The following is a 26,969-nucleotide window of genomic DNA, read 5'->3' as shown; positions in this document are numbered from 1 at the left end:
AGGACCTTGAGGTCTCAGGGGGAGGAGGAGGTTATAGAGGAATGCCAAGCACCTTTTCCCATGTATATGTTCTTGCACACACATGCATGGGTTTGTAATTTGAAACTCTCTTTACTTCTGGACAGGCTTTACAAACTGCTTAGACCACATTCTCTGAGGTGTTTAAAGAGGGTGGAGTATGCAATATTTATTTAGGTACTCTACAAACCTTAATAAGAATCGAGTGCTTGTAGCAATCGCAGAGAGCAAACAGAAAGCCAGCTGGCAGAAACTGAACAGTGCCACTGCATTTTTATTGCTTCTAACCCCCAAAACCCAGATTATTACTAAAAAAATGTCTTTTTTAATTTCATTTATTTCTGATCCTGCATTAATTTGCCTGCTGTGTGCAGCAGTATTACTAGCTGTAGTCTATTTTTCAACTGGCTATAAAAATTCAGCTTTTAAATTACCTCCTGGTCCAACTCCTCTTCCGATCATTGGTAACCTGCACTTGGTGGATCTTAGAAGGCAAGATAAATCACTAATGAAGGTAGGACAAAAACCCCAAACCCAGACCCTCATAGATTTTAAAGCTGCCTGGGATATATCAGTGAGAACCTTTAATCTTTTTTAATTCAGACTAAATTGTAAAGGTGTGGAAACTGCTTTATAATATTTTTCTGGGCTTTTTCTAGCCAATGTCTGTGTTGATGCGATGTCATTTATGAGCGATCAACCATTAAAAAAAGACCTCTGGGTAATATGGGATTTCTTCATGTAATTGCGATGATGTACATGAAGTATATAATGCTTGTGGGATTTGAAATATTAATTTGACAGCTCGGACACCCAGAAATCTTTTAAAGCATTAGGACATAACTAACATGAAATGAAATTGCTTCCCTCCCCTCTGCCCCGGAGAACTGGCAAGGGGAATTCCACGATGCAGTAACCCCAAAACTGCTTCAGAGAGGGCCAAATCCAGATGCCCCATTGCAAAATCCATTTCCCTCTTGATTAATTGGATATGCATTAAAATCTAGACAGCAGTACTAGAGAGGGATGGAGAAGTTGCGCTAAGGAAATCAGAATGAATAGCCTGTAAGCTCTTCTACTAGCCTGTAATTAAGAGAACTTACCCCACTTAACGGTGGTAAACTATTCTTCTGTGCAAGAGGAGGCTGGCACAGCCTGGGGTGTTCATGTCACACTCCCCCCTTGCTCTAGCAGACAGCACCCTTGGGGATCAACCTGCGCCGGGTCAGGGAGAGAGTGAGCAAACAGACAGTGGCGGTTCACAGTGAGGTGTCGGCGCAGCTCCCGTAACGCCGGTGCTCAGCAAACACTGGCCGTTTTCTGGGAGCAGCCGAGCGGTGGGTTAGCACTGCCATGGGGTGAGGCTCCCAGCACCGCTGGTGTAGGAGCAGTGGCAGGATTGGGGTCAGTTTACCCAGTGGGGCTGGGCAGATGTTGCTGCAGCCTCTGAACGGCTGTTTGGAATTACCTCCGCGTGCTTTCATCACCTGCTAGGCTGTGTTGGGTATTGTCTACTATTGCCTTTACTTTGGGATTACTCCAGAGGAGTTATCCCTCCATCTCACTCCACAGAGAGCAAAAAAAGGGGACTGCATTGAGCAACAGCAGCAGTGTTTGTTGGCTGGGCACCTGATGGGGTGCCCCTTTCTCCCCCACGAAAGCTGCCGGCGGAGCTGGCGCAGGCTAAGGCTGCACACACACCCCTCGTGTTTGCTTAGGCAGCACGTTTGGACGGTGGCTGCCCATCCCCTTGCTCCAGCCCAGCCCGAACTCTTCTCAGCTGTTCCCATGTGCTGTTTTCAAGCTGCTGGGGAGCCAGCTGCAGCTGCAGCAATGGGGTGGCAGCAGGCAGCAGCAGGCAGCCTCCCACAGTCCCCCGTGCAGTGCCAAGGAGACACACGGGCAGGGTTGAGGGGGGGCATGACAGTCTCACCCTTGCAGAACGCAGACATGTAGCAGCAGGCACACGTATGACAATCCTTCTGGAGCGTGGATTCACCCATCAGCCAAGCTTGCTCTGCCACAGACCCCTTTCCTTGGCAAAGAGAGGCAGAGACCTGCCCACAGCACAGCGGCTCCGGGGGCACACGTGGGACATGCCAGCAGGACCACATGCTCCTGGAGGGATTTTCAGTTGCTGAGCCACTGCGTTGCTTTTGAAAACCACTCAGCAAGGCACAGCTTTGGTGGGGAGCCGCAGAGAATTTGTCCTGGGGCATGTGGCAGTGGAAGAGCTTCTCTGTGTTATGGCAAAGATACATCCAGAGCCTTCTCAGTGCAAAATGAGCATCACTCTGTACAAGCGCGGGGACAGCCAGCAGGTCAGGTAGCCTCCTGCTTCTGCTGCGGGTTTCCCTGCTGTGCCCAGCTGAGCTCTAGGTACCAAAGCCAGGTCCGAGCAGAGGGGCATGGATTTGCAATTTGTGGTCATCCAAGGCAAACTAAATGCCTGGCATGGAGCAAACAGCTCCTCTGGTCCCATGGCAGGGATGCAGGAGTGCTTCGGTATGAGAGGAGCATCGTATCAAAGCTTTCCTGTGTGACAGCATCATTATTTGCACTGAAATTCCTTCTCTGTTTTCCTCTTTCTCAGTTTGCAAACTTGTGTTGCCCTTTGAGGTCCAGTCTTTAACTCTAGGTGGGGTTTTTGTTTTTCATTTATTTTCTTCTTGACAGTAAAACCAGATTAGTAACGCAGTGATGGGGTTGGGGGTTCTTTCATGGCAAGAAGCCTAAAATCCATATGGATGCAAGCCAGGCATCTGTACAAAATGCCTTGTGTTTGACCGTGACGAGCTCCAGCCCACAGGTGCTGTTCTGCAGGCAGTGCCCAGCAGGATGCCAGGGCGCAATATGTCCTTTCAGAAAGCAACAGGCGTTTGCCCCATGCACTCTCCCTCCCTTCCTGACCATCACAGCTCGCCTCTTTTTCAGCTTGCGGAAAAATACGGCCCCATCTTCACCCTCCACTTTGGGTTCCAGAAAGTTGTGGTCCTGACCGGGTACGAAGTTGTGCGGGAGGCGCTTGTGAACTACACAGAGGAGTTTGTAGACAGACCATCCATCCCAATATTTGACCAAATTCAGAACGGAAACGGTACTAGAGCAATGAGCGGGAGCGGGTGGGAGGGATGACACCGTCGCTTAGTACCAGCCTAACTGTGGATCCCCGGAGCCCGGCTTTTAAACATCCCCCTTGGACCCTTCTGAAGCCAAGCTGGCAGAAAACATTTGGCTTTCCTCATTCGCATGCAATGCCTCCTGGCTTTTCACTATTTTTACTAATGCGCTTGCAGCTGATCCATATCCTAAACGTTAGAGGGTGAGGAGTGGGATTTTTAAAAGCACTGTGGTCATTCTGGGGTTAGTTCCCATAAGACGTGGCTCGCTGCCACCACCACATTTACAAACCTTCCTCAAGGTTTCAGGGGACTTTGGACTAACTGGTTTGGCTGTTCGGAGCTGTAGGGTTTTTCCCTTTCTCCCACTGCCAGGTGCCACAATTCTGGACATCGTCAGTCCCCCACGCCCAGAACAGGCTCTTGGGTGCACCAAAGTGAAACAGGTTCAGGCAGAAGCAATAGGCTGAGGCTGGAAATTTGGCCCCACAGACAACCCCGTAGTTTTTCCAAGGCAACTCTCCATCCCTGAGTATTTCAGAGGACTTTTTTTGCCTTGTTTTTCTATCCTCTGCTCCAGCTGAGGCTTTAGCTTTGAGCATCCAAAAGGCAGCTTTATATGCTAGTCACAGGCTGAAGTTGGGATTACAATTAGAAATTAAATTACCCAGCTATAATATCAATAGGTGAATTTATCGCTACATAAGGAAAAGGAATCGATGGAGAGAAAAACATTTTTCAGAGCTAATCTACATGTAAAATATCCCTGTGGGAGACTGTCAGTATTGCACTGTAAGTCCTTTCACGCTTACCTTCTCAGCTCAAGTCTGAGCCACTTAGAGGTGACCCAGAGCTGTAAATTCACAGCGGCTGTTAAGTAATAACGGTCACAAATTTTCCCATGAAACATTTTTTCTTCAGAAAATGCCGATTCGTGGACTCCAAAGGTGTTTGAAAGAAAGGAAAGATCTGGAAGAAATTGCATGAATTAAAGAAAAAATTAAAATTAAGTTTAGAAATTTGCTTTGACATTTTTAGAGCAAGAAGTTTTGCTTTCCAAACTACACTGCTTTAAAGCAGTGTTTATTCTAGAAAAAGCAAACACATTTAAAAACCTTGCAGCCAAGATGAAGATGTAAAGTACTGTGAATCCAGCTTTTTGATTGACACAGTCTGAGACAGTAAAAGAAAAAATTGTGTCAATAATCCAAAGACTATTTCCAACAGTCGGGATGAAATACCCATCCCTGCTTGGTGGTGTTAGTGATCATCAAGGCATGAGCTCAGAAACCTTCACAAAACACTAGTATCTTTGCCACTGCTGAAAACGCAGTGTCGCTGGGAATCTCAATAAACCATTCAGCAGCGACCAGGGTCGAGGTGACTGAATTATCCCACCCCACATAGATAGAATACCTTTATGACTGGAAAAGGACAAAGGTAGAAGCTTCAAAGATACAAGGTTGTTGATGAGGCCTTAGACTTGCAATCAAACAGGGTCAGAAATGTTGCATGATTGACTTAGACCAACATCTCCTCAGCTCTACAGCCAACCCGTACTGGTCTGAAAGCCATACCAGCTTAGCTTGCGCTCAGGAGAGGGCTGGGGCAAACTGGGTTGGGTGGGAGCTTTTTTTCCCCAACCTTCAGGCTCAGTGAGACTGGGAGAATGGAGCTGAGAGGATACAGGGAAGGGGCGCACAGAAATGGGAGACCCTTAGTCCCTAAATCCATGGGAAACTGGGCAGCAGAAACACTTGTGGAGATCCCTGCTCATCCAGACCCCTACTTGGTTTCGTGCGGTGGGGCTGCTCCATGCCTGAGCCCAGCACCATGTCTCATGGCCTCCCCAGGTTTGTTCTTCTCTATTGGGGAGCTGTGGAGAACAACTCGGAGATTCACTGTATCCAGCATGCGCAACCTCGGCATGGGGAAAAAAATGATAGAAGGGAGAATTTTTGAGGAGCTTCACTTCCTTATTGAGATGATCAAATCCTTCAAAGGTGAGCACGGTGCTGTACAGCCTCATATGTGTCACTGCTGCTGCAACACCTCACTAACATTTCCATGCTCCTCCCATTGCAGGGGAACCTTTTAGCCTGCCGTCCTTCAACTGTGCTCCGATCAATATCACCTTCGCCATGCTCTTTGGGGACAGGTTTGACTATAAGGACCCAACATTTCTCACTCTCTTAAGACTCATAGATGAAGTTATGATTCTTCTGGGATCTCCATATTTGAACGTAAGTAACCCATCCCACAGCTTAACAATTTTTTCACACTAGCACATTACATCTGTGAGCCACACAAACCATAGGATTTAGTTCAGCAGTTGTCAAATGTACAGAACCAGCCATTACACCTAAAATGTGACAGTTCTCATGTGCCACCTTCATCACCACAAATGTGCTGCCGGATTCCCCTTTGCTACTCTCCTTTTGAACCATTGTGCACATCTGTGCGGAGGGTCTGTTTCAACAGAACGGCATAAATGCTTAAAATTGGGTAGTGCTAAATAAGGCTCAAAGGCTGCAAACCCCTCCCTTATGGAAATCTGCCCGGGAAGTCCCTGGGATGCTAAGATGCTACTATTGCAAGACAAAACTGATACTTCTGCAGACTTACATGCCTCTCTTTTTAAATCCCTCCTTAGTATTTCAATTTCTACCCGTTCCTTGGATTTCTTTTCAAAACTCACAAGATTATGCTTGGTAAAATAGAAGATGTACGCGTCATTTTAAGGCAATACATGAAGGCAAGCAGGGAGGACATCAATGAGAACAGCGTGAGGAGCTACATTGACGCACTGATATTCAAGCAACAGGAGGTATTTGACTGCTTAGCTCTGTTGACCTGTTGACTGTTTGCAATGTCTCGTTTGGATTTTCTAGCCAAAACAGTTGCTGAGTCTTGATTTCAGTCATGTCATGTAAACCTATTTTACCTATGTTACTCTAGCAGCGTTGAAATGAGATGCCAGTCTCTTACTGTTGGTGTAATTTACTGCAGGGATTTTTCTATCAAAATTAAGGTACGAAAGGCACTTTCCCAGTCCACTCCTGAAATAGCAGCACTAATAATGTGAGATCAGCTTCTCGTTCCTAGTAGAAAATGATATGAATTTGCACGAAAGCTGACTCTGCCATTCTTTTTACAACAACAAATCAATTATTCATCAATACTGTTGCTCCAAGATGAATGATAAACTTAAATTACTTGAATGATAAATCACCAGTACAAGTCCTAGCCCTGCCCTGCATCTTACTTTAGCAGAGGCTCGGCAGTTTCACACATCAGTTGACTTCATTCAACACTAAATATTTGGGCTCTGAGCTTTTTCTTCTTTCCAGCTGGATCTGGGCCAACCTTAGGCACTAAGTATTCTACCCAGCTATGTGGAGGAAGGGTCGGTACAGCCCTAAAGCCCAACAGCAATGGCCTGAAAGGTCAGTTTGAATATTGCTGGGAATTCAAACCTGCCCTTGGAGAGGGGGAGTCCCCCAGGGCGAGGATTAGCTGAATCTCCTTCTGTACAGGGGAGAGACTGGGCTCTGCATCTGGCCCTGGGCTTCAGCCCGCTTCTGGCTGGAGATGGATGCTGAACCAAAACTCCACTCCAAACCTTCCATCTTTGGTGCTTCCACCTTCGGGGAATGCTGTGCATACAGGATCAGGCCTATTTTGTCACCCAGTTCCCAAACACAAGATCGTAGTGAACAGCGTCATAGGCGATGCAGTATTTCCCAGGCTTGCTGAATACAAAGTCTGACGGTTTGAAGACTTTTCTTACTGCTTGTGTTTTTAAAGGAGAAAAACAAGAAAGACAGCCTCTTCCATGATGACAACTTAATAGCATCCATACTCGACCTGGTCATGGCAGGGACAGAGACCATAGCCACAACGCTCCAGTGGGCCATCCTGCTGATGATGAAATACCCAGAGATTCAAAGTGAGCTCCTTTTGCCTACGCTCCATCCATGGCACAGCTGATCTGGGGAGGGGAGAGGCCTGCCTTAAGAGCTGAACCCCATCTCTTTATTGTTATGAACTCCTGATGTAATTAGATGCTGATCAAAGTCACAACAAAACAGTCCCTTTGCCTTGGGAGGAGAGAAGATGAGTGGAGATCAAAGCATGATGCTGGGGAAATGCGTGCCTGAACTAGAAATAGAGTGGGGAAACCCAGGCTTGTGTTTTAAGAATCCCCTCCCTCCAGACCCCGGAAAAACATGTTTTTCACAAAACCAAATCTGAGGCGGGAGCTGGCTTCCTTGCTGGGGCACATCCTTTTTGTTTGTTCCTTCTAGAAAAGGTGCAGGAGGAGATTGGGAGAACTGTCAAAGCTGGAAGCTGGGCCACATACGAGGATCGGAAGAACATGCCATTTACAAATGCAGTGCTACATGAAGTACAGAGGTTTATCACCCTCCTGCCCCACGTTCCCCGCTGCACTGCTGTTGACACCCACTTCAGGGGCTACTTCCTTCCCAAGGTAGGCAACTGCTCCATGCCAGGAACACAGCACCCTCCTCGCCTTGCCAGTGCCACGAGAGACCCGTTTCTTTAGAGGGAATTATAGGACAGAAGGCCAAAGTAGGTGTTCAAAATCATTCCCAGAAGAGTTTCTGTGTTGGGTCTATGAGACTAGTATTGTAGGACTCAGTTCAGCCCCTCTAATGCTCAGGACTTACTCCACCAGTGACCCTGGTTTACACCCTTGGTGGCATCTGCACAGTGCAGTATCTGCCAGGGAAGTTACAGGACCTGACCCCCTGCTTGGGGTTTTCATAGCACCACGTGGGGTTTGGCTTCTGTCCTTGGCACTGCTGCGAAAATCTCGGTGACCTCTCTCTCTACTGGCTGATGGGATAAACCCCTCAGGGTCTCCACCTACCCCAGGTGGAGCAAATCTCCTAAGACATAGAAGTCTGTGTCACAAAATGAACAAAAACCAGAGCACTTTTGCTGTCTTTTGTGCCTTCATGTACTTTTCTTCCAGGGTATAATTGTAATCCCGTCACTCACCTCAGTGCTGCTGGACAAGACGCAATGGGAGACACCGCATCAGTTCAACCCCAACCACTTCCTTGATGCTGAAGGGAATTTTGTAAAGAGAGGAGCTTTCCTGCCCTTCTCCACAGGTAACTAGAGGGCTGATCTGCACTGGCCTGGGGCTATGGTAGGACCATTTACCACAACATATGCAAAAGGGGTCTTCATGGCTGAGTAGTGCCTTTAACTCGGTCCCTAATCAACCAGGCAACTGAATGGAGTCAGTTATTCTGCATCCAGGCAAATGGCTGCTCTCAGAGCACAGCTCTCCCACCACTGAAGGCATGGGTTCCCAAAGGTTCAATAGGAGAGACGAGGAAGAAGATGTATTGCATCCAAAAGAAGGTGGAAAAATGCCTCCAAGCCGTCAGGAGTAGGTGGATAATCAGACAGGACTGGTGGGGATGCCAGCACGGCTATGACAGGGTTTCATGAGCAATCCTGGAAGTGAGGGTACAATCCAGGGACCCTCAATTCCCATCTCGAGGCAAGTCCCACATGTGAGTGGGTCTGATGGACAAGGCCTCACCCACTGCCCACCAGAGCCAAAGAGATTCCCAGTAAGCCCTGCACCTTGACTGGGTGTTACAGCCAGCAGAGACCTACTATGGGACAGAGTACACCAAACCGTATTACTCATTACACGTATTATTGTGAAATCTTCAATCCAAGGCCCTGGGTTGCTCCCAGAAATCACCTTGGACTGTGATTCTTGCAGCGGCACTTTTGAGAGCTGCCAAGGATTCCCAGCAAGGACTGTTCTTTTAGAGGAAGACGTACATCCCCATGGTTATCGGAGGTGATAGGACACTTGGCATCCTGACACTACCTCCAACTGTCATTTTGGTCAAGTCACAAACTATTATTATTTTTTTTTTAAATCTCAATTCTACCTGCAAAATACAATTAACATTCTCTCCCCGGAGGCTCATAAACCCAGCCTGCCTTGGGCTTAAACTGAGCTAATGGTAGGAACAGTTGTTACACATCAGAAACTCTCCCCTGAGCCATCCTAAAAGAAGAAATATCACTTCCACAGTGCCTTCCTGACAGCCAGAAATGCTTCCAAAGGTTGCTCATTTCCAGAAACACCTGCCCTTAGCCCATGCCGTCAGCGTGCATTATGAGGGGCAGAACTTGCTAGGACTTTAACAAATCCTAGCACTGCAGGAGCCTGTAAGTGCTATAAAGGGAGATGTCCTGCAGAACCCTCCCATGTCACCTTACACTTCCCGGCTGTTCCTCTGAAAGGATGGCTTGAAGGGATTCCAGAACATGCTCCAACCAGACCCTCAGCAGTAACTTTGGGTGTTAGGAAGCCAGTCCTTGCTGTCCACCAAGTGCTTCAGCCATACGGGGACCATCATGCAGGGGCTGGGAATATAGCACAAAAAGTGGGTAGGAAAGAAGGAACGCAGACTTTTTCTAAAAGTGGGATGTTAGGATCAATTCCATGGGAAAAGTGAGTTTCAAACCATTCCACTTTGGGAGGAGGTAGCATTTTCCTATTAGGTTCTTTTCAAAGAGAAAGGGTTAAAGATGTTGAGGGGTTGGAAGATCTAAGGAGAGAAGAGGGTACATCATGAACGCATAATAACCCTGCAACACGGCTGTCAGTTGCTGCTGCAGGTGTCTGTGTGACAAAAGAGACCAGGCAGGCACACTGTGCCAGTGTGACTGGGACAGCTACTTCTAGCTGCTTCTCTGCCCCAAAATGCTCTGGTGTATTTCAGGGTTTCGCTTCTGCTTCCAACATCTCAGATGCTACCGTGTCCATGGCAAACATTCTAGTTTGATCTTTCAAGTAATCACACTGCTTTCATCTGCAGGGCGAAGGAACTGCATTGGAGAAAGCCTCGCCAAGATGGAGCTGTTTGTCTTCTTTGTAGGGTTGCTTCAGACATTTACTTTTCAACCCCAACCAGGAGTTTCAGAGTCTGACTTGGACCTTACTGTCCCCCAAACGACTTTCACGTTAAGGCCTCAGCCTCAGGCAACCTGTGCTGTCCTGCGTGAATAACCACAGCCTTGCTGCCCAGCAGCCCAACAAGTGGGGAAGCTGCTTAGACCCAGCTTAGCTATGCTAGGACTCGCCATCCCCCCATCCTGCCACATCACCCTCTTCCACATCCCCTTCCCGCTGTCTCCATCCACTCCCACTCCACCACTACACCTGTCTCAGACAAGGCGCATGGAGCTGATGGAGGGATAGAGGAGGTGGTCTGGCGAAGGGGATGCAGCCCGTGAGTAGTAGGTGTGACACCCAGGCTCCCATGGCAACGCAGTGAGGTTCATCATGATGCAGAAATCTGCCTGAAATCCTGAGGAAAGACACACCCTGTTTGCCGGGAGCTGCAGAAATACACCGTGGGTCACGCACATGAACCATCCCTAAGCACCTCGTGAACTTTTTCCCAAGTTCCCTAATTATCCATAGCTTCTAGCAAAACCCTACCAGCCTAGGCAGCCAAGTCAAATGCTGAGAGTGAAAAAACAAATCGATTCATGTGATTTGAGGACAAAGTTACTTCTGCCTTGGAACAACGGCCTGAAAGATGCCCCAGACTCTGCAAACCTGTTCAGATACGCAAGTGCTGCTACCACCACGTTCAACACTGCTTCACAGTCTGAATAAAACAAGATCTACATTTCTAAGTTTGCAGTCTAAATCATAAGTTCACATGAGATTTGTACCAGCAACTGATCATAAAAGGCTAACGATACAGAAAACCCAACTAGACCCATTTCTAGTTTTACGCATCTCTGTCTTTCCTGACTGTTAAGTGGGATCAAACACTGTTCCTCTCTTCAGACCTCCTGGTTAATGGTGAGAGCCAACAACAGCAGCCAGCCTGCTATTTGGGGTCTGGCCATGGGAACCAGCCATGCAACTGCCCTGCAAATAGTGTCTAATTTCACAGTGCCCATATTACACACACAGATGCAAGGAAAACTGGGGTCAGGGATGAGACAAGACCCAGTGTGGGTTATTTTCCTTTCCTCTGTAGCTTTGTCTGGCTGTTGTCCCTGTCTGTAGCACTCTTGCCTGCCATCATCTTATTTCACAATCTTATTTCAGTTGACGTATAGCTCAGGCAATTTTCCATCCATTTATCTGTCTATGAATTGCCACCTCTCCATATGCATTTTCTTATCACATGCTTTATCATATTATTTGTTTCCCCCTTCATGGGAATCCAATAAAGTTTTAATCCAATGTCTTCATCATATTTCATATGCCTGCCACCCAGCTTTGCATCTCACAGAAATGGAGATGCCATGAAAGGTTGACCCTGAGCCCAGAGTGACAACAAACATTATAATTCTACTTGTATCTTACAAGTGAGAGGTTCTGCATAGCCTCATCCTAGCAAAAAAAGCTCAACAGGAGACCCGCCATATATGCAGAGTGGGTTCTCCAGGGCAAAGATCTTTCCCTTTGTGCTCAGCTATGGACTACTAGTCAGTCATGGGGATGGCATTTGTTTTTCACTTTTATGTCTTCAACTCTTGCTTGCAGAGGCTAAATGAAAGGTTGCCACCTTCACTGATGCTGATGCTGTCCCTCTGCTTAGTGCCTTGGACCCTGAGCCTCTCACCTCTTGCTCTCCCAAAGCATCACCTGCTGGTAACATCACTCTTGAGGAGTGGTGGCAGCAGGATGGGGTCTTCTGCAGGGAAGGCAGAGGGAGGCAGGTAAAGCACGTGAGGAGCAAGCCATATATCAACTCAATGAAGGAAGTTTTGGCTTTGCTGAAATAAAAAAAGACTTTTGTCTTTGGCTTCAGAGAGGCCAGGACGGTTCCTGCTCTAGCCCCCTCCAAAAGCAATATGAACTCAAAAGACAGATATTGCAGATAGCGAGTGCTCCAGGGGACAAAACTGGACTGGGTTCAAATCTGCATGAATTCACCGGTGGAACCTCGGACCTGACCCCTTTCCATGGGCCCTTGGGTTCTTGGCTTCGCAGGAGCGAGATGGATCCCTTCCTACATGGCATAGCAGCCTTCGGAGCCCGCTCCTTTTGGACATCAGCTTCTGTACTGGCAGGCAGAGCAGAGCCAGAGGCAGTGCAGGTCACAGCCAGCGATTCAGCAGGCTGAGCAGTACCTGTGCCTCAACGAGAGCCATGAGCTACGAGGTGCAAACATCCATGGGAAACAGGTTTCTTTGATTCCTCTGGAAAGTGCCGTGCACCCTCCTTGCGCCTGTGCTAGCAGGTGGATGGAAGCGGTTGCTCCCCAGCACGCTGAATTAGCTGAATCTATCTCTGCAAGAGAAAGTGCCTGCCTCCCATGTATTGTGCAGCCAGACGATGGCAGAACATTGATTATGACTCAGCTATACATTTATCTAGCAGAAAACATTGGCTCGCAGGGGCAGAAATACCGTTTCCACATTCCTCAGTGGCCCCGAGGGTCTTCACTCCAGCTGCAAAACATGTTTGTGCCTTGCAACACACTGCCCTGACCCAAGGCAAACATCTTGGGGCGGGACAGGTGGCTTGATTTTTCAAGTAAGATCCGAACAAATCCAACTCGCACCATGTCTGTGGCTCGTGCCACGCACGGCTACGGCTGCCTGGGCAGCGTGTCCCGTAGCCCACCCTGCCAGCCCCGGCGCTGCACGCTGCTCTCAGGGGGGGCAATGGGCAGGTGCAAGGATGGCAGCGGTGGGGTAGATCGGTCAAATCAGGGCTGCCTCCTTATCTGCAGCCCCACTGCCCGCCGCCCTCAGCAAGAAGGTTGTGCAGAACATCATTTCTGTTTTCTTTTTGCCACGAGATGGCACCCCGATCCCTGGGAGTCCCAGGCAGCCCCCCCGCAGCCCTCGGGGGGCACCGCGCCTTCAGCCCCCCAGCTCTGCAGGGTGGGCAGAGAGAAACCCCGAGGCTTCCCGCACCCCCAGCCCAGCAGCGCTCACCTGCCAGCCGGGCTGGCAGCCAAGACGATTTTTCCAGACTGATGGTAAATAGACAAGTGGTACGCGGGGAACAGGAGAAGCCTTCTCCTCAGCCTTTTCAGCAGAAGGGAATGCCAGGAAGCAGGAGGGTCCTGACAAACCTCACAGACAGCTGGGAGAAGTGAGGAGACAGGAGATGGGCAGGTTTTGTGTCGCTTTGCCTGCACCTGCCCAGCTTCTGTGCTGCTTAATGAAAGAGCATTTTAGAAGCATCTTTGCATGCTTGCTTGTTCACACGCGGTGCTCTGAAAAGTTGTCCTTGTGTACCTGAGCTACCTTTGTAAAAATGTAGGGGGGCGAGTCTTCACTTGTCTGGGAAGAGCTGTTAAGCCCCACATCAGAGCAGGCATAGCAGAACTTGTACCCAGAAAGGGCCAAAGACTCCCACGGAACCATGCTGAGGTCCCTCAGAGCAAGGGGAACCTGAAAAGTCTTGGGGTTTAGTATCTGAGATTCAAAATCATAAGTCTGGAAAGCGTTGGAAGAGCATCCATCACACAGAAAGTGTAGACATCTGGGAATAATTTATCCTGTGTGCAACAGAGAATGGGAAAAGAGCAAGGGATGGATGACGTTTTTGTACCTACTGTTACTCTCTAAGTGAAGAAATTACCCATCCTTGGGAAACGCTGTCAGAAGCCCAGAACAAGGACAACTTTCTTACATTGTGTGTTTGTTGCGTGCAGCAGTGACTGTCCTGTCATTTCCAGTCATGTGCCTGGCTGGAATTTTCTAGGTCACCTTACCCACCAGTCCTCCTCTGCTTCTTACAAAAATTTGTTCAACAGGTATTTTAAGCACATAGCCAGTACTTGCAAGGCTTTGAGTAAGCAGACACTACTTGTAGCTGCTGCACAGGGATCTGATTTCTCCTTAGTACATCTGCTAGGCTCATACAAAACTATCACATGTACTTTTTTCATCTCGGAGCCTTGGCCTTAGCAGCGTAGCACAGCGCAGGTGCACTGTGGATGGGGCCTCATGGTGAATCCAGCCTCTGCAGTCGTGTCCACCTCAGATTCTTTAACCCCAGGTGGAGGCTTAAAAGTAAACTTCTGGATCAAGCCTGTGAAGAAGATGAAGAGTTCCATCGTGGCAAGACTTTCTCCAATGCAGTTTCGCCGCCCTGCAATGCCAAAAGCACAGTTTTTGGGGGCGTGATGGGGTACATGGTGCCTCAGCCTGACACCTCTTCCCTACGGCTTGGTAGCAATAGTGTGGGGGACAGTACAGGCCTCAGAAATGCAAAACAGCATGGCATGACACTCAGCAGCCATCACTGATGATCTCCTACAGGCATATGAACAGGGCTGTTTCACTCTGAGCCTGCAAGGAATTGATCAGGGACACCCTAAAACTTCCCAAGGCAGATGGAAGGCTGAACTCTTGCTTGAGGTGTTGAATTTTTTGTAGGTCCCAGTAGTGTCTTTAAACACCAGGGTCTGGTGTGCCTCCCAGTATGGGCTGAGGGGCTGTTTGCAAGTCAGCACAACCCAGGGCGGGTATTCCTAAACCATCCCACCACGGGTGCCTGTGCCTGACGCTGGGACCCTGCCACCGGGATGATATCTCCCAAGGACACTGGGAACTCGGTGCCCCGTGCAGGACCGAACGCTGTCATTACCTGCGGAGAAGGGCAGGAATGCTTTCTTCTTTATGAAGTTCCCATCCGCATCAAGGAAATGGTTGGGGTTGAATTCATCCGGCGTCTCCCATTGTGTTGTATCCAGCAGCACGGAGGTGAGCAGAGGAATCACTGTTGTTCCCTGCAGCACAACCACGCTCTGCTTTAGCATGTGTGGATGTAGCAAGCTTCTGCCTTCCCTGTTCAGCCATGTAACTGTTCCTCCCTTTGGGCTGTGTCTGGAAGCAAACTTCTACCTCTGAAGAACTGAATTCTGCGCGGGTACGTGACCGTATGACCCCTAGTTAGCGTGGGTCCTGGAATTACTGACTAATCTCTGACTGAACAACAATTGCTGTTGGCTGTTCCTGAGTTACGAAGCAGAAGATGTGGCTTCCTCGGTGCCCAGCTGCTCTCTGCTTGCCTCAAGCAAGGCAGTGAGACAATGCCATGGTGCTCTGGAGGCAGCATTGCTCTGCAGGGCATGGATGGCAACAGAGAGCGAAGAGAATAAGGAACAGACTCCAGATCATGAAGACTGAGAGACGGGCAAGGGAAGTTGTGTGTGTAACCCTTGAGTCACACTGCCATCAGTCTGGACTCGGAGGAGACAGGGGATGAGGGAACTGGCTCTGCCCCACCAAAGGCCCTGTGCTTCCAGGTCCCCTACTCCCCGTGACGTTTTGCCCCGAGGGTCACTGGTGTGCTGCATCCCCCTCTTTGCCTGGAGAGCAGCAGGTACCTTGGGGATGAAGTAGCCTTTAAAGTGGGTGTCAGCCGAGGTGCACCGTGGAACGTGTGGCAGGAGGCTGACAAACCTCTGCACCTCGTGGATCACCGCGTTGGTAAATGGCATGTTTTTCCGGTCCTCGAAGGTAGGCAAGCACTCAGGGCCAAGAACTCGCTCAATCTCTGCGTGCACCTTTTCTGCAGGGCAAGAGAAAGGCACAGAGTTTCCCCCAGCGGTAAAGCACCTGCAAACCCCAGCTCAGGCTGACTGGTGGTTGGACTGCCCCAGGGCAGGAGGTCTGCAGCCCCTGGGAGCAGGTAGAGAACAACCCCTCGGACCCTCTGGTCCTGAACGGCAGCATACAACACTTGGATGGAGGTGGACAGGTTCCAGATGCTCAGACTGCGGGTGCTCTGGCACACGTGAGAGGCTACAAAACTTTTCCAGGTGTGCATCACCTCCGAAGTCGCTGTGGAGTACTTCAGTACGCGATGTAAGAAAAGCAAAACCATAAAGGCATCTTACCCTGAATCTCGGGGTACTTCAGCAGCAGCAGGATGGCCCATTGCAACGTTGTGGATGTTGTCTCAGTGCCAGCCATGAGCAGGTCGAGCGCAGAGGCTAATACATTCGCATCATGAAAAACTGTATTGCTTTTCTTTTGCTCCTTTAGGGAAATACAAAGAAAAAAACCACTGCTATTAGCATGGAAAGAGAACTAGGGTGGGAAACCTAGACTTCAGTGACATTACAGTGGGATGCATGGGAATTGCAAGTGCCACAATACCCCGCCTTGACATTTCAGTACAGAAATGCTTCAGTTTTCAGCAGAAATATTTTCACACTTGAGATTTTGCTCCCCAAAAATGAATTAATTGGACAAACTGATTTATTTTCCAACATCGTATGACATTTATCTGCTCTGGGCAGATAGTGGTTATCTGGTCAACTCAGGACTTCTATCCCCTGCCTGTGGATCCTGAGAAGGTGGGAAAATGATGAGAGGTGCAGGACAATGCCTTCCCAAGTCAGGGAGCTGGAATTTGTCTGCATATTCCAGGCCCTCCTAGGAGCCACAGGGAAGCCACAAAGGCCCAGGGTACCACTGGCCCATCAGCCCTGCTGCCCCTGCTTCATGCTGCTGGTGGGGAACGCTGTCGTTCCTGCATGCAGCAGCTGAGGCACTCGCACAAGGCACCAAGCCCAAGTACCCATCCTGCCCCCGACCCCTCTCAAGTACACGGGTGCAAACACTTGGAGAAAAAGGGCAAATACAGACTGGTCCTTCCCTGCTGCACTCCCACACTATCATTCCTGTTGGTAAATCCACTACGTGGGAGCTGGCGATGCGTTTGCTCAAACGCAGTGGGAACCCCTGCATCTCTGCAGCTGGGCATCTGCTGCCCTCTCCCAGTCCGTAGGGAGGGATGCGTCTGCCTGGAGCGTGTTGGGAAAATGCCATTAGCCCTCTCCCTCTCTCCAGCAAGGAAGGGACTGCAGCTGACACCTGAGGACAAGTTTTAGACATGCATGTGATACGGTCTAGTTCATTATTTCATGTTTTTCCTTCAGTAGGCAGTATTTAATATATTAAAATAGGAGAATGTTTACCCCAAATTTAAATATTTTCATATAGACTGTGGTAGAGCATGTTCATTAGTCAAGCGACACAGAGCATTTCCGTGTAAGATGTGACACTAGGGATCATCATACTGTTAAAATACCTCTTGTTTGAATACCAATGCATCAATGTAGCTCATCAGGTTGTTTTCATTCATATTTTCTTTGCTTTCCTTGATGCACTTCTTTAAGATCACACACACCTCTTCTACTTTTTTCAGAATCATTTTGTGAGGTTTGAGGAGAAATCCAAGGAATGGGTAGAAATTAAATAACTAAAAATAACAAAACCAAAAAAAAATCAGAGATAAAAAAATTAAATTCACCCTTTACCTTGTAAAACTCATGTCACAATGGAGAAATCATTTCTGTGAGGAACCAAATGACATGTGATCAGTGTCTCTCTTTTTTGGTAACTAAAAAATTTTAGTGTATAAAAATGCCTCCCCTTGCTAAAAATTCTCTACAGAAATGAATGGAGCCTATCAGACTTGTCTAGACAGAGCCTATAAACATGAATTTAAAAAAATACAATTAAGAGAAAGGGATAGTAAACTCGTGAAACAATGAAATTAAATTTTTAAAGAGGTAATAAAGCAAAAAGATAAAGCATTACACATTATGCAAACTCCAAATGTTTAGCAAGTCAAAATACTTAGGTTTTAAAGTTGTTATATCATCATTTTTAACTTTCACATGAATTATAAATCAATTACACTTAGTTCTCAGCATCGTTAAATTTCACAGCACAATAAACAGTTACATTTTATGTGCAGGGGGGTTACTTACACCATTTCTCAATGTTATAAATAAACTGGCTGCAGAATAAGATTCACAAATCTCTTGTTCTTGCTAACTGGTTATAATTTTTGCTGTCTTCTGCAAAAACTAAACCTGGCATAGAGATTAAAAGAAAAGGGATATCGTACTACTGCAAATTGCAACTACTGTAATAGTTCTCACTCAGGTAATAAATTCATCAGCATTATTTTTAACAGTTTTTTGGATGACTGTTCCAATATTACCTTCAGTAACTAATGCTCTATTCCTTGTGACGGAGGATTAAGTTCAACAAGAGCTCTTGGCTCATATGAGAGCCTCTTAGTTGGAAAACTCTTCTTATGCAGTTTGCTAAATAAAGTGACTAAAAACAACAACGTGGAGGGCAGTGTCTATACCACTGCCGTGGATTTCCACTGACGCTCCTGGATGCTGCCCACCCCAAGTCCCACTCTGCTGGAAGCCTCAGTATTACATTTTATGGCCGTAGAAGAATCAAGCACATCCCTTCTGCTAGCATGGTCACATCAGCACTCTGCCCAAGTGCCACCACGTGGTGTTGGACCTCCTTCATAGGAGGATTTCTTGAAGGAGGAAAAACCCAAACCAAAGAATCTCATCCCTGCCCATGGCAGCAGTGTTGGATTAAGTGATCATTAAAGGTCCCTTCCAATCCCAACCACTCTATAATTCTATGAATCTTACATTTCAGTAACGTAAAGGATCTCCAAAGCCATCCAGCAATGGTAAATCAGGTTGACCTACCAACTCTGATGACATAGTGGAGCATCTCAGCACAGACGGTAACTTACATGCAAGAACGGAGAGCCAAGAAGGTGCATAACTTCATCTATGAGCCTTAACAGAGTGAGAAATGTTGGGTCTTCATAATCAAACCTTCTTCCAAAGAGAATAGCAAAGGTGATATTGGTGGGAGCCATATTCAAAAATCGTAATGGGAGAGGTCCACCTAGAAATTAACAAAATTGTAACTCTATTGGTCATTTCTGGAGCAACCCAGAGGCCTTCAAAGTGGCTCTGTAAAGCAGTATGAAACATCTGATGCCATCTCCAGCTCACCTTTGAAGGATTTGATCAACTCGATGAGAAAGTGAAGCTCCTCAAGCATCCTTTCTTCTCCAAGACGCTTCCCCATGCCGAGATCCCGCATGGTTGCTACGGTGAACCGCCGTGTTGTCTTCCAGAGCTCTTGAGAAGAGAAGAACACACCTACAGAGGGATTGCATGCCCTGTTTGCCGAGGTGGTATGGGATTTTCTCAGAAACAACAAAGGAACAGCTGGGGAGTGCAGGTATTTTGCAACCTGGAGGAACCTGCCTGGGAGATGACTGGGGGGGCTCTGTGGGGGCTGGTTTGGGAAAGCACCACCCCAGGTAGGTTCAGGAGGGCAGGAGGCAATATTTTAAAGAGTCAGGGGCTGTCCACACCCAAGCTGTGGGTTTGGCTTGTTTATAGCTTTGTCTCTTTGCAGCCACAGACAGTAGAAAGCTCTATGCATGTTCTGTGTCTCGGGCTGACTTGTTTTTTCCTTAGAAAAACGACCCAGCTGTCTCAGAGAGCAAGGCTGGGTGCAGATGACACCGCTCCATCCCTGCCACAAACAGGACAAACGATTTCATCAAACAACTTGCATTTTAGAGATGAACTGTATCCTGGGCAGGGGCACAAGGAGGGGTGGCAGGGAGACATCTTTGCTTACAGGTGGGGAACACTACAAACACTGAAGGTGTCTGGGGAGAATTCAGAAGTCCTTCCTTCTCAGGAGGGCTTCCAGGGCTGAACATAGTCTACATCTTCATACGGTGGTTGGGAAAGTACCGTAGCATACCCTTCCTCATACTGGGCCTCACTCTTCCAAACAAGATGAACCCCCCGCACCACATGCTGTATGCATTATATACATATTAGGTCATGAGATCTTTTCCTTTCAGCCCTGGATTATTCCCTTCAATGTTTTTCAATGTCTAGTCTTGGGCAATGTATCACTTTTTAACATGCGATTCAGAAACATGCCAAAAATCTGTTTACAGATGTAATTGTTTGAGGTACAAACAGCCTGTGCTATTGCACTCTTGCCAGTTCTTGCAGTCTTTGTCATGAGTCATGCGTGATCCATGCTTTGTCTGAACTCCCAGTAACTGCAGAAAAGAGATTGCATAAGGACCTCAGCCTTCACATTGTGAAAAATAATTTCCTTCCCTCTGCGCTGCAAAAAAACCCACCCTTGCAATGTGACCCAAGTGCCACTAAAAGCAAAAAACTGATAAGGAAAATAAGACCTCCAGAAGTATTTTTCTTAAGAAAACAAACAACTGTCCCCAAGCCCCACAAAACGTGGCCCTCAACAATCAAGACACAGCTCAAGACTCTTAAATACTGTTGCAATGGAAACAACACATTTGAGAAACAGCAGAGCAAGCACGTCTTTATCTTTTCAGCCTGCCTGTACCGTTCCCATGCTGGATGTGATGGAATATAGGTATGGCTGGTCTGTCCGCAAACACGTCTGCTGTGTTCAGCAGGGCGTCCTTTACTGCCTCATAGCCAGTCAGCACCACCACCTTCTGCAACCCCAAATGGACGGTGAACACGGGGCCGTATTTCTCTGAAATCTAGAAGGAGAGAAAAATCAGCGTGGAGGTCATCGGTGGGAGTGGTATGTCCTGCTGGGGTGGATGAAGAGTTGCCTTCCCTCTTCCTTCTGCGGCCAGGAGGGCTGCAGGGATGCTAGAGAGAAAGCCCCGAGACACTTAAGTGAAAGAGGAATCAAAGCAAACAAACACTGGTCTGTTTAACCCAACAGCTTCCATAAACCCACTGTTTTTCTGAGCTGGCTGGGCTCGGTTTGGCACACCGGGTTAAAAGGGGCAGAGCATCACAAGACATTTTGGGCAGCATAAAAGCATCACCAAGATCTGCCAGGCAGCTGTGGAGGAACTGCTGCCCAGGCAGGCTGTAAGGCTTCGTCCACCACGAGAGGATGAAAGAGGAGAGGTGTCCTTATTTCGTAGAATCGGAATCATAGGATGGTTTCTATTGGAAGGGACCTTAAAGACCACCTAGTTCCACCCCCCTGCCACGGGCAGGGACACCTTTCACCAGCCCAGGTTGTCCCCAGCCCCGTCCAGCCTGTCCTTGAGCCCTGCCAGGGATGGGGCACCCACAGCCGCTCTGGGCAGCCTGGGCCAGTGCCTCACCACCCTCACAGTAAAGAATTTCCTCCTGATATCTAACCTAAATCTTCCCTCTTTCAGCTTAAAGCTGTCACCCCTTGTCCTATCGCTACGTGTCCTTGTAAAAAGTCCCTCTCCAGCTTTCTTGTAGGTCCCTTTAGGTACGGGAAAGCTGTTATAACAAGTTAAATAAAAGTTAAGCAAAACTTCTGTTTCAATTAATGCAAAGAGGTATATAATACAATTCACCATGGATGGATATATCAAGGCATAAGAAACCATCGCTCTTTCAGCGTGCCTTAGAAAATTACCACAATACCACACTCCACTTCTTATTTCTGCTGCACAGTAGTTTTCAAGCCAAGGCACAGCAGGACTTTATACTGAGGTCTGAGAAACGGGGCAGCAGGAGCTCTCTGGAGGCTCACAAACATGGTCCTGCCAGGCCTTACAAGGAATTATACTTGACTGAGAGCAACCGAGTTGAAACTGCATAAAGCATATTGTGAGCTCAAGCCTGGTGTCCTGTAAAAGGAGACCAGTTCTGGCAATGTAAACCAGAAGAGGCTCCAAAGCTTAGCAACCCCTCCTGCTGCACCAAAGCAACCAGGTAGCCCAGGCAGAGTCTAATCAGTGCTTCAGCAACATAGCCATACTTGCTGAATTTATGCAAAAAAATAGTTCACAGACACCGATTTCAATAATTTGTTCAAAATAATGTTTTGGATGCTGCATCATCTACTGTGCAGTTTTCACAGGGAAATCCTTTAGGGATTCTCCTTTCAGGGAGGATTTTCTGCTCCAGGTCATTTGTTTGCTAATACCTTAAAAGTCTTCTGGCAAGTCAGCTTTCAGGTCACTACTGCAGTTCCACCAGCCCAATACATCTCACCCCACTGTAGCTGCAGCCTGGGGGACCCTCTCAGGGCAGAGCAGACTGCAAAGGGCAGAGGACGGCGAGAGGGTCCCCTGGGCTGCCACCACAGCCCCCTGTCCCAGCCGGTTTCGGCAGCAGACCGCTTTGGCTGTTGGCTTCTTGATGCTGTAGTCCAGCGTGGGAAAGAAGGCATCGCTGTGGCCAGCGTGCCCAGCACCTCCCGAGCCTGTGCTTCACTAAGATGCCATCACCTTGCTCACCTCCTTTCCAGCCTCTGCTTTGCTTATTCTGCCCAGCACATCCATGCACCACCCCAAAACCCCTCTGCCCTACCCTCCTCTGCAGAAGGACTTCTGGTCTTGCCAGAAACAGGAACCACATTCCCAGCTGCTTCCCACCTCCCAAGCTCTGGATGTTGAGCCCACTGCGAGCTGGCTGGTGTAAAGGTGAAGGTGCACCTCCACAGGCATCTCCATCATGGAGGCCCCTCACATGGCACAGCGATGGGAATGAGACGGGGAAAGCCAGCTCCTCTTCCCTACACGAAGCTCAGGCTGCTGGCAACCTGATGTCAGGAGGCTTGGTGTAAGGTGCAGGATATTCACACCCCAGGTCCTGACACAGGGAAAGCCTGCTGAGCTACGTTTTGGCTCTGAGACACTAGATACATTGGAATTTTCCCCTTTTTTCTGGAACACAGATGTGAGGCAACTGTGACTTCTACAGAGAACCTTGTCCTGCTTAAGTCCAAGTCATTCACTGTTCCAAATGATTTCTCTTACATCTCTTCTTTGGACTGTGCTATATTAATTCCCATTCTCATGAAAAACTGGCAACACAAATAAGGAATATGAGCTATTTTGGCAACCATAATTAAGCATCCATCTTTCAAGTTGGCTACGTGAACACTCAAATATTTTAAAGTATTTCACAACAGAAAGAAGATGCCAAAATTTAAGTCCATCATCTGATCTGATGCAGATACTCATAGTTTTCAATGTGTAAGTAAGTTCTCACGTAAGCACTGCTCGTATTTAACATCACCCTCTGCAGAGCTGGGATTTAACAGTTTCCTTGGTTATTCTGAATCCTTTAAAACATCACAGTTTTTTTTAAAATGCATTTGCCACCAAAAATCATCTCAGAACTGTCACCGGAGGAGAATTTTCAATAGATACATGCTGCCATTCAACACCCTAGAAACAAGGACACTTCTTCTTACCTTCATTAATGACTTGTCTTGCCTTCTGATGTCCAGCAAATGCAGGTTGCCAATGACTGGAAGAGGAAACGGACCAGGAGGCAAATTTAAAGCTGATTGCTTAAAAACTTTTAAAACATAGAGTGCGGCTGCTAAAAGCAACACACACACCCCACAGATGAAGAGGGCTGTGAAGGCCACCATGTTTTGGTGGAGCTTGCCTTTCTGGAAAGCCACCGAGAAACCTTCATTAGAATGCTTGTGTTATCGCGTTATATTTATTCAGAGTAAATGATGTCAGGGGTTTTGTTGCACTTTGCACAATCTTCCCCTCCACCCCCAGCTCTCCACAAAAACTGGAACGTATGCCTGCAAAAGGCAAAGTCCAGGCACAACTCATGGAGGTGCAGGCTTGCAGGTCCCTGCTGAGTGCAGTGGCACAGGTTTGCCCCATTGCCAAAGCCCAGCTCGGATTCTTCTGCCTGCAACAATTTCCCAGCACCTGGGAGTCCCATATCTGCTTTATTACTAGGCATCGGTCATGAAATTTCTCTTAAGATTCCTCTTCATCCCTCTCATCTTCATCTAACTCATCTCTGAACAGACAGCTCTTTACTTTCTGCCTTCTAGCCCTTCACCCTACAAATGCTGGTCACAAAATAATCCTTCAGGGTATTGCTCACCCACAGTACACTGAAGGAGAAGCAGGTCCTGCAGGCGAAGAGACTTGCTCCAGGCCATGCGTAACGCTGGGTGAAGAGCTGGTGGAGAGCATCTGCCCTCCTCTCCCACCTTCCCTGCCCTCCCAGCGAAGCATTTTCTCCCAGTGAATGGGAACAGAACTGGGCCACATTCACATGCCAAAAAATCAGGAGCCATTTGTTGCCTTTGCAGGTCTGAAGCTCTGTTGCTTCTCTCTGCACTTGTCTTATTCATTGACACTTTGAAGCTGGGCTGTCCTAAAGAGCTGTCCGCACACCGTATGGAAAGCTACCCCCCTTTACCTCGGGGGAGCCCTATAGCCTGGCTTGAATGGCTCACCAGCCCGGTGCACAACACCTAACAAGGCATTTTTAGTTCTTACTCTTCCTTACTGTGGGCTGCGTTATAGAAAGCTTAATAAAATGCAGAATTTATGACCTCCTCTTGGTTGTTTGGTTTTTTTTTCCCCATCAGAGGCCAGTGAAAAACTAAACCACAAATGCAAACTCCAAAATCTTAGTGCAGTGCCATGCCTCCCTCTTCCATGAGCGGGTCTTGTAGTGAGGGGCATTGCTTCCTGCTCCCCATCCAGTGTTAACTGGTACCATTTTCACTCTATACACTACGAAATGGATATAAAAATCATGTCTTGGAGAGCTAGATTATTGAATCCATACAAATGTGGAAGGTCTGTAAAAGATCCGCTGTTCCCACTGGTTCCTGACAGTGCGACCTGTCAGAGACATTAGTGGAAACACACATCATTTCTGTAAAATTACCCTGACCTCACAAATGATGCAATGGTCCTGTAGGTAGGAAAAGAACATTTGACATCTTTTTTTGAGCTCTTTTAGATCACAAGGATTTTGTACTGCTCCGTACTGTGCTGTGAGATGGTATCAGCCTAGAGGATGCTTTGGGACTGTTCCAAGGTGCAGCAAGGTTCACGCTTACTCTGGACACAACACCCCTCCAAGCCTGGGCTCTCCCACCCGCCTCGGGCAGGCCACGGGCTGACTGAGGGGACGTGATCTCAGCTCATACCCAGTCCTCTCCCAAACCCTGCGCTGTCCAGGAACCATCCACCCATTCCAAACCCACTGATGTTACAAACAACAGCATCTGTGGTAAGAGCAGGAGACTGGGAGTCTGGACATGTGCGTTTGCGTCCTGGCTTGGACAATGACTTGTCTGTGTGGCTGTGAGGAGCGCAGGGCTGGGCTGTGTGCCAGGACTGCGCTCTGAATGCGGCCGCTGTGCCCCCAGCCCAGGGGCTGACAGCTCCTGCCCATCCCCTGCAGTCGTGGCATGGGGGTCTCTGGGGATCCCTCCGGAAAGGAGGTGAGCAGGACACGGTGTAGGAATGGCATCTTCTCATACCATCCGAATTGCCAAAAGCAAGAGGCAGAGAGATGTCACTCTGACACTAGAAATGTCTTTCTGATTCCCAAGGAGCAGGAGTCAAGGAAGCAACCAGCTCACCTCCGCCAGCCCTCTGCCCTCAGCCTGCCCAGTGTGAGGACACGTTACTCATTACCTGCTGGGTGAAGCAACCCGTGAAATAGGCAAAGATAACAGCATCTTAGGTGGCCTACGAAAACATTTTCACCTAAGAGTTTTAAGTTAAAAATTAAAATGAAAATTAATCTTTATCTAGGAGTAAATGATCTCTGTGAAAAAAAACCAAACACAAACAAAACAAAACCTGCAAAGTCAGGGCAGGGCTGTGTCACAAGTCACAGGAGAAACTACAGAAAGGGAAGCACAGAAGGAAAAGCCCTTACACAGAGTGCCCCGGGACCAAACCACCCATGGGGCTGTAGTTGGCAAAGAAAGTAATTCCTTGTATAATTATTTGGAGGTCAAGCCCTTCAAAATCAGCCACCCGTGGACAGAGATGACTAGGGAGAAGAAACCAAGGTCTCCTTCCCTGCCTCTGCACTTGGGGACAGCAACGGGCAGGCAGGGTTAAAATTCAGACTGTGATAATCATAATTTCTGGATGTATCCAACAGGAACTTTGCCCAGCTAGGGGCCCCAGGACAAGCACGCCGCTCGAGCCCTGCTCCTGCAGGAATCGGGAGACAGAGCCTTCAAACCCTTGCACTGTGGTATTCGGGAGGATCTTTATCAGGTCGATGAATCAGTCCCTCAGAGCGTCACCTGGCAGTTTTTAAAAGCATCATGTTATTCACCAGCATGTAGAGCAGTCGTGCCCGGAGCGGGTCGGGATGTGCTCTCCAGCCTGGCAGCGATGTCCCAGTCACACACAGCATCGTCCTGTCAGTGGGCAGCACTAATGAATTAACATACCTCCTGGGCATTTGGTGCTAAGAGAATTTAATTTCTACTTGAGAGAAAAAGGCCTCTGTCCCAAACCAGGCTACCCATTTCTTTGATTCTAGAGTATTCCTCAAGGTGAGCGCGATGGAATAGCCTCCCCTCCCTCACGCTTGGCAGCTCCGTTCTGAAGCTGCTTTTCCTGGTGAGCCCCGAACCGAGGCGTTTGGCCTCCCTGGGGCCAGCCTGGCAGAAACTGCTCTCAGACCTTTTACTCTTTTTCTGAGGCTTCAGAGTTTGCTCTTCATCACCACACTGGGCTCCTCCTTCCCCGGCACCAGCACATTTTAAAGCAGGATTTGCCGTGCTTTTAAAATTCTCCTTCCCTGGCATTCTCATCCCACCTGCTCGGCCTCTGATCCTTGAAGCTTCAGTCCTAGGTTTTAGCTGGTGCTTAATTACGCACAAACACATTTAAGATAAATACTTCTTTGCTCCTCTCTTATTGCACGAAGATTTCAGCTTCTCCCCTTTTCCTTTCTCTCTGAAAAAAAAGCCTTTCCTGCCCTGCCCTGCCCTGATGGTACCCACGGGCAGCCCAGCCAGCACAGCAAGCTCTGCACATCCGAGCCTCTGCCCGGGTGGCAAAGCCACGTTGCCGTGCCCAGCGCTGTGGGAACAGCCACCTCTGCTGCCGACAGCGCCCTGGGACACATCCTCACACGACCGCTGCCTTCCTGGCATCCTCAGAGCCCAAGAGCAGCAGCTCTTCCTAAGCAAACACGAAGTCACGGCAGGCGAAGCCTCCCA

General features: G+C 48.3%; 2 protein-coding genes across 3 annotated transcripts; one reads left to right on the top strand and one right to left on the bottom strand.

Moving 5' to 3' along the window:
- The first annotated feature begins 278 nt into the window (after positions 1–278).
- On the top strand, positions 279–13,133 carry LOC102056602 (cytochrome P450 2W1-like). Its single transcript, XM_055709613.1, has 9 exons — positions 279–532; positions 2,953–3,115; positions 4,991–5,140; positions 5,223–5,380; positions 5,791–5,964; positions 6,945–7,086; positions 7,445–7,629; positions 8,137–8,278; positions 10,019–13,133. The coding sequence occupies exons 1-9, from the start codon at positions 335–337 to the stop codon at positions 10,207–10,209; spliced, it is 1,503 nt and encodes a 500-aa protein (XP_055565588.1). The 5' UTR covers positions 279–334; the 3' UTR covers positions 10,210–13,133.
- A 523-nt stretch (positions 13,134–13,656) lies between these two features.
- Positions 13,657–23,440, bottom strand: LOC102060191 (cytochrome P450 2W1). 2 transcript variants are annotated; one of them, XM_055709611.1, is made up of 9 exons: positions 23,199–23,440; positions 20,376–20,538; positions 18,986–19,135; positions 18,718–18,875; positions 17,230–17,400; positions 16,031–16,172; positions 15,518–15,702; positions 14,776–14,917; positions 13,657–14,277 (listed from the first exon to the last, which is right to left on the bottom strand). In XM_055709611.1, the coding sequence occupies exons 1-9, from the start codon at positions 23,379–23,381 to the stop codon at positions 14,090–14,092; spliced, it is 1,482 nt and encodes a 493-aa protein (XP_055565586.1). In that variant the 5' UTR covers positions 23,382–23,440; the 3' UTR covers positions 13,657–14,089. The 2 variants fall into 2 exon arrangements, with proteins under 2 accessions (XP_055565586.1, XP_055565587.1); XM_055709612.1 differs by lacking the exons at positions 13,657–14,277; positions 14,776–14,917; positions 15,518–15,702; positions 16,031–16,172 and adding an exon at positions 16,293–17,012.
- Between the last annotated feature and the right edge of the window lie 3,529 nt (positions 23,441–26,969).

This window comes from Falco cherrug, chromosome 4 (assembly GCF_023634085.1).
Source record: "Falco cherrug isolate bFalChe1 chromosome 4, bFalChe1.pri, whole genome shotgun sequence".
NCBI lineage: Eukaryota > Metazoa > Chordata > Aves > Falconiformes > Falconidae > Falco > Falco cherrug.
This window is presented reverse-complemented; position numbering and strand designations above follow the sequence as displayed.